Source organism: Arachis duranensis, chromosome 2 (assembly GCF_000817695.3).
Source record: "Arachis duranensis cultivar V14167 chromosome 2, aradu.V14167.gnm2.J7QH, whole genome shotgun sequence".
NCBI lineage: Eukaryota > Viridiplantae > Streptophyta > Magnoliopsida > Fabales > Fabaceae > Arachis > Arachis duranensis.
The window spans coordinates 92,940,870-92,951,960 of NC_029773.3; the positions used below are offsets into that span (position 1 = coordinate 92,940,870).

Consider the following 11,091-nt stretch of genomic DNA (forward strand, 5'->3'; position numbering starts at 1 on the left):
AATTAGGCTTAATTAATTAAATTTAAATTTTTTAAATTTTAAATTAAAAAGTTTTAAAATTAATTATTAATATAAATTAATGTGATTTTATTTAATTTTTGACTGATAATTTTTTGGTTTCATATACTTTTTCTAAATATAATAATACTCAATAGACGAATGATTACACACTTAGTACTATCTTCTTTTAAAATAATAGACAATTATATATATATATATATATATATATGAATTTAGGATAAAACATCTATATAAATCACGTATATTTATATTGGTTATGGCTTTTTATTAGCACTCCAATAAATACATACATGTTGGTTAACCATAAAAAATCATGTATATAACCGTTTGTAATCAAATATTTAAAACGATATTAGACGGTTATTTGGAGTATTAATAAAATTAATATTAAAAGATATTAAATTTGTAAATATCTTTTACATATATTGTTTGTTATTCGATGAGTGAAGGTATAAATCCACAGTATCAATAATTATATTATTTATATTTTATAGAAAGAATTTTAAGTGTATCGAAAATATTAACATTTTAGATAGAGAGACTCAAACTCACAATCTCTAAATAAATATGGAAAGACTATGCTGTTTGAGTTATAGCTAATTCGCTTGAGATTATTATTATTTTTATGGTAAAAATAAAAAGTAAATTAAGAAAAAAGTTAAAATTTCCAAAGTTGAAGCAGTAAATAATAGTCATTTTTAACAAATTTTTCTGAATGTCAAACTATATATAAGAGGTGTAGTCTATAGTGGCTATAAGTTTTGGTGTTTATAGTGGCTATGAATTTCACAAAATGACATTTTTAACCAAATAAAATAAAAAATTGAAACACGTTTCAATTCTATTAATAAAAGTGTAAATAAAAGAAAAAAATTAGACTATTTATCATATTTCTTGACAAAAAAAAAATGATCTATCATTTTCTCTCGTCGTCAGAAATGAAGTCGCTACCAATGCCCAAAATTTAAAAAATGATAGTATCTAAAAATACTTACATTGCATTAATATTTTCATTATCTACTTATACTTTTTTTTGTAATTAATAATTTTAAATTTCATTTTACTAATATTAAAATTTAATTAATAACAGTAACTTTAAACTTCAAAATTTTTATTGTAAAATAAAATGATTATTTTAATTAAAAATAAAAGATATAAATAATTATTTATTAACGTGAGAAAAAATTAATGCAATGTAAGTATTTTTAGATACTATCATTTTTTAAATTTTGGGCATTGGCAGTGATTTCATTTCCGACGACGAGAGAAAACGATAAATTATTTTTTTGTCAAAAAATATGATAAATGGTCTAATTTTTTCTTTTATTTACACTCATAAACATGTAATTATTTATTAATAAAACTAAAACGTGCTTCAATTTTTCATTTTATTTGGTTGAAAACATCATTTTGTGAAATCCATAGCCACCATAGACACCAAAACTTGTGGCCACCGTAGACTACACCTATATAAGATTCGTATAAGAGTAAATTCATTTTTTTTGGGTAAAAAACGTATATAAGCCAAGGGGAGTTTAAAATTACCTAAATCAGCCAAAAAAAATTTCGATACATCATTCTACCAAAGAACAAATTAATGTAATTCGAATCAATACAATTCGAATTAGATTTGTATGTAATTCGGATTGATATAATTCGAATTACTTGAAAGCATTGACAATACGTAATTCGAATCAATATGTCACGAATTATAAACTTAGAGTTCGAATTGTATCAATTCGAATTAGTAGGGAGACGTGCTTTGAAGGGAGTTCGAATCAAGTTGATTCGAATTACTCTATTTTCGAAACTAGTAGTAATTCGAAACGATATAATTCGAATTACTCCATTTTCGTAATAAATTTTTTTAATTAATTTATTTAAATTATACTACAAAAAATATTTTATTCAATGCAAAATAATTTTAAAAAATAGCTTAAAAAATATTTTTTAAATTATTTTGCATACAATAAAATATTTTTTTGTGGTATAATTTAAATAAATTTATTAAAAAATATTCGTGAGCTATCAAGAATGGGCAGAAGAGTATTGTATAAAATTCGAATTGCTCACCGTATAATTTGAATAAGGCTTGGTTTGGTAAAGTTTTTACTTTTTAAGAGTAGTTTATGAAAGCTGTCTTTTAAAAGACGACTTTTTAAAAGCTACAGCACTTGCGTTTGGTAAAATCACATTAAAAATAGTTTTTAATAAGCACAAGTACTATAATTGTGTTTGGTAGAACAGCTTTTAAAAATTAAAAAAATTATAATAAACATATTTATAACGAAAAATAATATTTTTTTTCAAATTTTAGAGACTAATAATTTAAATATTTATTTGATTTACTCTCTATATTAATATAAATAGAGTTATCATTAGTCAATAATAAAACTTGTACTGATACGTCTATTACCCATTTATATATATTGACTCACTTATACAAATCACAAAATATGAGACACATATCTCAAGTAAAATGTCACAAAAAAAAATATCTCAAGTAAAATTATATGAAGATTATGTTAGAATTTGTGAAGGTTAGGTTGAGAAATTAGAAATATATGAGGATTCCAATGGCAATATAATGACAGGAAATATGTGTGGAAAAATAAATAAAATATATTTTTAATTGTTTTGTATGGAATAAAATATTTTCTTTAATTTCTAAATTATTATTGACTATGTAGAGTACTTTATTTAAAATTTGAGTACCTAAGTCATTAGAACATTACAAATTTTTATAGTACTTCTAACATTTTTTAAGCCATTTTTTAAAATTATTTTATATAGAATAAAATATATTTTGTAGTATAATTTAAATAAATTTATTAAAAAATTATTAGAATTTGTTACGAAAAGGGAGTAATTCGAATTAACTTGATTCGAACTCCCTTCAAAGCACGTCTCCCTACTAATTCGAATTGATACAATTTGAACTCCAAGTTTATAATTCGTGACATGTTGATTCGAATTACGTGTTGTCAATGCTTTCAAGTAATTCGAATTATATCAATTCGAATTACATACAAATCTAATTCAAATTGTATTGATTCGAATTACATTAATTTGTTCTTTGGTAGAATGATGTATCAAAATTTTGTTTGGCTAATTTAGATAATTTTAAACTCTCCTTAGCTCATATACGTTTTTTACCTTTTTTTTTCTTCATATAATTGATGGTGAATAGCATCTTGTTTAGTATTAAGAAAACATACATGCTTACAAAAAAAAAATAGAGATCATCAACCTAAATAATAATGAGTAGGTTAATAGACATTCATAAGGTTAGCCATAAATCAAGGGAGCATCTAAAAATATGAAAATTAATATAGAAACAAAGAAAACTAATATAAGATTCTGTCTTCGATCACTTATTTCAAGGAAGACAAAATTCTTATCTTATTTTATTTTATTTAAATTATTTAACAGTATCCTAAATTGGAGGAGTCATCATAATAGTAATTGACATTACTAACAACCCAGATGAACATATTTTTTAAGTTGATTTTTTTTGTCATTATATTACTCAGTATGCACACACCCGCACACTTACACTACCAAAATTTTAAGATATAATTATTCGGGCAAAAAACGCAAATGAGCCAAGACTAGCTCAATTTTACGTAAATCCGCCAAATGAAATTTTGTTACGACAATCCACCAGATCAAATATTTATATAATTCGAATCAATAAGATTCGAATTAGCCTAACACATAATTCGAATTGATAAAATTCGAATTAGTATATGACAATATAAGCACGTAGTTCGAATTAACTTGTCCCGAATTATGCATGCACACTCACACGTAATTCGAATTGATTTGTCACGAATTAAGATGAAAAATCACGAGTAATTCGAATCAATATGATTTGAACTACCAAACCATAAATCGAAGTATCTTAATTCGAATTAGTAGGTTTAGGTGAAGAAGTTCATATTTCGAAATATATAGACTCGAATTATTCACACCGGGTAATTCGAATGTAATTGATTCGAATTATATCTATATGGTGCGAATAAAGTTGATTCGAATTAGTTAGGAGCCGTTTTCTATATATATGTTGTGAAATCATGTTGCTGTGAACAAAGAGGTGAGATGGCTAGTGAGGATAGTTTTCTAGTGCTAGTACACCACAGAGGATCGATTAAGAGAAAAACTCGGTCTGGGGTGAAGTTCACGGATAAGGATCCTCTATGTATTATTGTGAGCCCCGCGACCAGTTACGATGGTCTCGTGAGCTCTGTGCTTGGCAAACTTGGTCTGGAAGGAGTGAAGAGAGTTAAGAAGTTTTTCTATCGCATTCCAATCACGGTGCTCCACGATACGGTGAAGTATGATTGTTTCACGATCGGGAGTGATGAGGACTTGCAGGTCATGTTTCTTTCTCGTAGGCAGTTTCCGGAGGTGAGGACACCGGAGCTGTTGGCTAAGTTCGTCGACGTGGTATCTAGCTCTGGTGGGTCGAACCGGAATGCCAACACTATAGCCACGGCGGCGGGTTCGAGCTCGAGACCTGCGGTTGCTTCTTCCTCCGTTCCAGTGTATGAGGCAGCGGTCCAGCCTGCCGCCTCCCCATCTTTTGCTGTTGATCTCGCCGGCAATGTTGGAGACGAGGTTGGATATGATGAACATCATCCTACTGAAGTACAGTGTCCTCCTCCGGCTGGTGTTGGCGAGGGATTGTGTGATGATCCAGATGATGATGAAGTCGAGCCGGATATTATCGCTGATGAAAGCGGCGATGATGTTTGAGCGAGTGATCCGATAAGGCCTACTGGTGGTTCTAGTTCTGGCACAAATCAGTACCCACCCCATTTTTCATCTTTGGATCTGGATGCCATGAGGCAGGACGAACATCTTGGGCAGCTAGCTAGATTTGGCGCTAGAGATACCGACGGGTCTGTCGGTATAACAGAGTTCCAGGTTGGTCAACAATTCCAGGATAAAGATGAGGCGCTGTTGAGTGTCAAGACGTATAGCATCCGCCGAGGGGTACAGTACAAGGTGGTTGAGTCTGACTATCGCCGGTACGTGGGAAAGTGTTCTGAGTTTGGGAATGGGTGCACATGGTTGATTAGGCTGAGCCTCCGACAGCGCAAGGGCATCTGGGAAGTCAAGCGGTACAACGGGTCGCATACCTGTCTCGCCACCTCCATCTCCAGTGACCATAGGAGCTTGGACTACCACGTGATAGCGACATTCATCATGCCAATGGTTAGGGCTGACGCATCCGTCAACATCAAGGTGCTTCTAAATGCAACGGCAGCACACTTTTGCTTCAGGCCTACATACCGGAGGGTGTGGATGGCCAAGCAGAAGGCAGTAGCAATCATCTACGGGGATTGGGATGAGTCGTACAACGAGCTCCCTCGGTGGGTCTTAGGAGTTCAGTTGACTATGCCTGGCACTGTAGCAGTCCTCAGGACCTGCCCTGTTCGAGTTGGTGGACAGGTGGATGAGTCTCAGGCTTATTTTCATAGGATGTTCTGGACTTTTCCCCCTTGTATCGAAGCATTTCGTCATTGCAAGCCGTTGGTGGGTATTGACGGCACCCATCTATATGGCAAGTATGGGGGAACGTTGCTTGTGACGATTGCACAGGACGGGAATTCCAACGTACTCCCTGTGGCATTCGCACTAGTTGAGGGTGAGAATGCTGAGTCATGGTCCTTCTTTCTCTCCCACCTCCGTCAGCACGTGACACCTCAGCCAGGTCTGTTAGTTATTTCAGATAGGCATAACGGCATCAAGGCAGCACTTGATGCACCTGATGGGGGATGGCTACCTCCGTCTGCATATCGGGCATTCTGTATTCGACACGTTGCAGCGAATTTCGCCCTCACCTTTAAGGGCAAAGATGCCCGGAGGCTTCTTGTGAACGCCGCATATGCGAAGACCGAGGTGGAGTTTGACTACTGGTTCGACATCCTGCGCTCTGAGGATCCGGCAATGTGTGACTGGGCGAACCGAATTGAGTACTCGTTGTGGACACAGTACTGTGATGAGGGTTGGAGATTCGGGCACATGACGACCAATATATCAGAGTGTGTCAATTCAATCCTGAAGGGGGTAAGAAACCTCCCTGTTTGCTCGCTGGTGAAGGCCACATACGGAAGGCTGGCTGAGCTATTTGTCCGTAAGGGTAGGGAGGCCGAGGCTTAGATGGGTACTGGACAACAATTCAGTCAATACCTAGTAAAGTGTATCAAGGCCAACCTAAAGACAGCCAGGTGCTTCACGGTGACTGTTTATGACAGGGATAACTCGGAGTACACCGTGGCTGAGACGACTCCGACAGGTTCATTCTCACTTGGTACGTACAGGGTCTCATTAGGGTCCAAGACTTGTGATTGTGGATACTTCCAAGCACTTCATTTCCCGTGTCCTCACGCCCTGGCCTGCTGTGCTTATTCACGTCTTACATGGCAGCCTTACGTCCACCAGGTCTATCGCCTTAGTTCCGTTTTCAGTGTCTATCAGATGGGATTTACACCTCCCATTCCGGAGGGTTTCTGGCCACCATATGCCGGGCCTACCGTTATACCGGATCCGAACATGAGGCGTGCGAGGGAGGGTCGTCCAAAGTCCACACGCATTCGCACCAACATGGATAATGCAGATCCAAACCGGCCAAAGAGATGTGGCCTCTGCAGGTAGCCAGGACACACCCGTCGTAGTTGTCCACAAGCCGCAGGACCCAGCGGGAATGCTGGGAATTAATAGGAGATATGGTTTGTCTGTTTTTATTTCTTACTATATCAGCAGATGTATTTTATTTCAGTTAGCGACCATTGTTCTACGTGGAACTAAGTTGTATTCTATAAGTGTTGAAACTTGTAATTCGTACCACACATGTATGTTGAATGTCTTTCTAATTTTGGAATTTAGTGACTAAAACAAACTACACTATCTCGTGGGATGACTGATAATATGTAACATAACATTAAAGTACATAACATAACATCAAAGTACATAACATAACACTGATAACCAACAAAGAAGGTACATAATATAAACATAATAACACGACATACACCACAATCCATAAATCATCTAAATAGGTGCGATCCCGTGCCACATCGGCGTGGCACCCGTGTCCTGTAACCCCTACGTATAAGTGGCTCCTCATCCTCAATCGAGTCGTCGCTGTCATCCGGAACTGCGTCTGTCGGGGTCATGGGCGGAACATGCACGGGTCTGGATGATGACGGGCCGGCAACTGAATGTGACCCCAGAGTCTGGGCCGATGCTGGCGTCCCACCCATGGCAAAAGTATGCGCAGGAGGAACCGTGGCAGGCTCATTCAGATCTACATCTAGAGGTGCCTGTGTCGCTGTCGTGTGAACCCGTCCTCGTGCAGCCTCATCCTCCTGCATGATGGTCCGGATATCCTCAAGGAAATGCGGTCCACCGAACTCGGCGACAATGCCATCACTAGCAAGGAAGTCTGGAAACATGGAGCCCGGAATCACCCATGGAGTACTATCCTGAAGGGTCTGATCGTCACCGGGAACACCGACGAAATAATCTCCAAGTGGTCCACCCCCAAGCCTAGCGTCAGTGTGACTCGTCGGATCTCCCATGCCAGATCCATACCACTCACCATCATGCCCCCCTGATGGGGCCTATCAACCCCCACTGCAGCACCTCCTCCAGCTGCATCCCCCCCAGCCTGATGAGCACCCTCTCTAGCAGCAGCCCCCCTCCTCCTGCCTCCATGACCACGTCGTCTCCCGCCACCCCTAACTGCATCCTCGACGTCATCCATAGCATGATCAACCCAATTCCACTCACGCTGGCTACGACGTGTCCCGACCCGTGCTCTCCTCTCAGTACGACGTCTGTCAGGAACATCGTCGACTCGGGCCATATCTGGAACTCGGCCTGCACCCCTCTGCGTGGCCTCATCTGGAATAGGAATACCTCTCGGATCCCCCAATAACATCTCCGGCGACAGGAACCTCTTTCCATGCTGATGCCACCATGTCAAGAAATCATGCGAGGGACCGGGGTCGGGCACGATGTCGAACTGTAAAATGTGCTCCGCACGCTCCTGCCAGTGAAGATGCCAGTCAGCTAAGTGCGCCGGGAACCAACGGTCACCTCCTCTCCCGTCCTTCGACATCAAGAAGTCGATGTTTAGGGCGGGACACGGGGGGGCTGAACGCCGCCAAACTGCGGTAAAACTCTATCAACCTGATGCCACTCGACCACCGCAAAATAAATCAACGACGTCACACACCGCCATAACATCGTATGCCGCGGCTCCAAGACCTCCGGATGGACAACCTGGATGACGTCAAGTGCGCTATACGGCATCCATATGAACTGAAAAAAACAATCAATAACAATTTAACACTTCTGTTAGACAATATAAACTGAAACAACGACTGGAGCTACATATGGTTTCAGCGTACTTACATCCCGAGGCTGTAACAAGTCGATCTTCAAGCGAGTCATCTGTACCCGAGGTCCCTTGTTGCTAATCCCAGGATTGTAACCAGACCATCTGCAAAAGAGGTTAAACATTCTACTGCATTCATCACTCACTCTACAATGCATGAAATTGCTTCCATAATCGAAAATAAATACAATAATGATACATAGCAGAAAACAATAACGGTACCTCGAGGAAAGGGGCCAGCTAATCTCATCATACCCAGTAGGCCTAAATGAAGGAAACCTCCAGAAGATCCAAGACTGCAGTAACTGTAAAGGCCCGGCTAACTTGACGGCATATCTGTTGGCGACTCGGCACATGCACCAGTACAACCATGCTAGTGCCGCCGACCCCCAACTGTAGCCACCCATCTCCTCAAGCCGAGCAACATAGGGTAGCCATCTGATGTGTATACGATTGTCGGACTTGTTGGCAAACAGCTGCGTGCCCAATAACATCATGATATAGGCACGGGCAAAGCGCCTAACTGTCTCCTCATCAGCCCCGTCGGGACAATCTCCAAATGTCTCATGGAACCAGGTGCAGTTGACTGCGAATTTCTGAACCTGGTTCTCGGGAGGTAAAACACCGAGCAACTCATGGAACCACTGCCAAGCTGGCCTCCCACCCTCAATGTACAGGTGGAAGTCCGTCAGGCAACCACTGACGTAATGTCCGTCCACTGGCAACCCCAGCTGGTATGCAACGTCCTGAAGCGTGATGGTGCACTCTCCGAACGGCATGTGGAAGGTGTGCGTCTCAAGCCGCCACCTCTCGACGAATGCGCTGACTAGGGGCTCGTCTAGTCGGAACCATCTGTCGTTCAGTCTCGCAAGATGGTACAATCCGGCCATCTGCAAGTACGGAACGTACCTCTCATCAAGACGCATCCCCTACTGCCGCCTAACACTGGATATGCAACGACGAGGCTGGCCAGTACATAAACCGCATAATTAAAACAGATCCACAAACCACTAACATATACAATTTATTTCGTAAAGAACCAAAAAATAAATCGTGCAACACAACATATATGAAACAAGCAACCAACATTGTATACACAAACCGCTAACATAAACCACGTGCAAACACCATTAACAAATACAACAATCACTAATAAGTAAAACCGTTAACAAAAACCACTAGCATACACCTCTATCATAAACCACAATCTTAAACCGCTAATCGTCACTAAAACCACTATCCAAAAACCATTAACAAAAACCGCTAACAAAACACAATAAAAAAAACCACTAACAAAAACCACTGGCCTAAACCACTACCTTAAACCGCTAACACTAACATAAACCGCTATAAAAAACCATTAACAAAAATCACTTGCCTACACCACTATCCTAAACCACTATCCTAAACCACTAAATGTAACATAAACCATTACAAAAAACCATTATCAAATACCACTATCATAAACTGCTTTCATCAATCACTACCATAAACCACTAACAAAAAACACTATCAACAGCGCAACATCATAAACCACTAACCTCGTCGTTGATCACCCCGGCGATATGAGCAACTCCATCCAAATGATAAAGCCTCCCCGGATTGTCCCCCATCCCCTGAATATGCCTCTCTTGTCTTACTCGGCCCGAATGTTGGTCGTTTTCTCTGGGATTTGGTGGGGTATGAGAATGACAAAGTGATTCAAATGAACTTGGTTCAAACTCCTTATATAGCCGAAACCCTTGTAATTCGAATCAAGTAGATTTGAATTACTTATGTTCACCAAGCCCAACTAATTCGAATCAATATGATTCGAACCCCACTCATGTATCCTTCTCAATGTAATTCGAATTGATTTATTTCGAACTACACTATTATAATTCGAACCTAGTCGTTTCGAATTACTAAGGATTTTTGCATGATAATTCGATTCTTATTGATTCGAATTACCTTGGAACATTTCTTGAAAGTAATTCGAATTGATTCAACTCAAATTACGTGGAAATCTAATTCGAATCCTATTGATTCGAATTATATAAAAATGAGTTCTGGTGGATTGAGGTATCAAACTTTGATTTGGCTGATTTCGGTTAAAGTGAGCCAAGGTAATGAGTAGGTTGATGATCTCTATTAACCTACTCATGTATGCTCCCTTTTCTTAATACGATAATGACTATGACTATGACGATCATGATGATGAAGATGATGGAGGAGAAGGAAGAAAAAAAGGAAAAGAAGAAATTTCAATAAAAAAAGATGGAGGAGGAGGAGAAGGAAGAAGTGGTGTTGAAGAAGAAGAAGAACGTGCAATTGAGATGCGAAGAAGAATGTGCGAATGTGAGTCTAAATGACTTGGTTGGACATAGTTGGTTAAATGACTTGTATATAAAAATTTATTCTTTTAATTATGAATATTTTTAATTTATGAAAAAATATTCAATTAACTTTATAAGTTTTTATACTAGAAAGGACCTAATTATAAAATTAAAAGTTATGTAGAAATTTAATTAAAAAAATATAAAAATTTAATTAAAAATTTGATAAAACTATAAAAATCAACAGAATAATTAAATCAATTTTTAAATCTCATTTCAATCTTAGCTGAAATTTGAATCTAGTATAATTTTTTAAAAAGCAACCTAGTGTGCCATCTGATCTTT

The 11,091-nt window shown here is 38.3% G+C and overlaps 4 protein-coding genes across 4 annotated transcripts; 3 read left to right on the top strand and 1 right to left on the bottom strand.

Annotated features, from left to right (window-relative positions):
* The first annotated feature begins 4,122 nt into the window (after window positions 1–4,122).
* On the top strand, window positions 4,123–4,779 carry LOC107476336 (uncharacterized). Its single transcript, XM_016096136.1, has one exon. It carries the CDS (start codon window positions 4,123–4,125, stop codon window positions 4,777–4,779), a length of 657 nt encoding a protein of 218 aa, XP_015951622.1.
* An 87-nt stretch (window positions 4,780–4,866) lies between these two features.
* Window positions 4,867–6,189, top strand: LOC107476337 (uncharacterized). The gene has a single exon (XM_016096137.1). The coding sequence runs from the start codon at window positions 4,867–4,869 to the stop codon at window positions 6,187–6,189; it is 1,323 nt and encodes a 440-aa protein (XP_015951623.1).
* LOC107476339 (uncharacterized) lies at window positions 6,190–6,684 on the top strand. The gene has a single exon (XM_016096138.1). The coding sequence runs from the start codon at window positions 6,190–6,192 to the stop codon at window positions 6,682–6,684; it is 495 nt and encodes a 164-aa protein (XP_015951624.1).
* Window positions 6,685–8,166: 1,482 nt separating this feature from the next.
* LOC107476340 (protein MAIN-LIKE 1-like) lies at window positions 8,167–9,357 on the bottom strand. The gene is made up of 3 exons (XM_016096139.1): window positions 8,654–9,357; window positions 8,449–8,536; window positions 8,167–8,355 (listed from the first exon to the last, which is right to left on the bottom strand). Exons 1-3 carry the CDS (start codon window positions 9,355–9,357, stop codon window positions 8,167–8,169), a joined length of 981 nt encoding a protein of 326 aa, XP_015951625.1.
* Window positions 9,358–11,091: the final 1,734 nt, after the last annotated feature.

Bases quoted from the DNA above. Each gene is read 5' to 3' on its own strand.
- LOC107476337 (XM_016096137.1), top strand. From the start codon at position 4,867: ATGAGGCAGGACGAACATCTTGGGCAGCTAGCTAGATTTGGCGCTAGA.
- LOC107476340 (XM_016096139.1), bottom strand. From the start codon at position 9,357: ATGCGTCTTGATGAGAGGTACGTTCCGTACTTGCAGATGGCCGGATTG. The intron at 8,537-8,653 runs GTACCGTTATTG...CCTCTTTTGCAG, and splicing joins AGCTGGCCCCTTTCCTCGAG to ATGGTCTGGTTACAATCCTG. The intron at 8,356-8,448 runs GTAAGTACGCTG...TGTTTTTTTCAG, and splicing joins ACTTGTTACAGCCTCGGGAT to TTCATATGGATGCCGTATAG.
- LOC107476336 (XM_016096136.1), top strand. From the start codon at position 4,123: ATGGCTAGTGAGGATAGTTTTCTAGTGCTAGTACACCACAGAGGATCG.
- LOC107476339 (XM_016096138.1), top strand. From the start codon at position 6,190: ATGGGTACTGGACAACAATTCAGTCAATACCTAGTAAAGTGTATCAAG.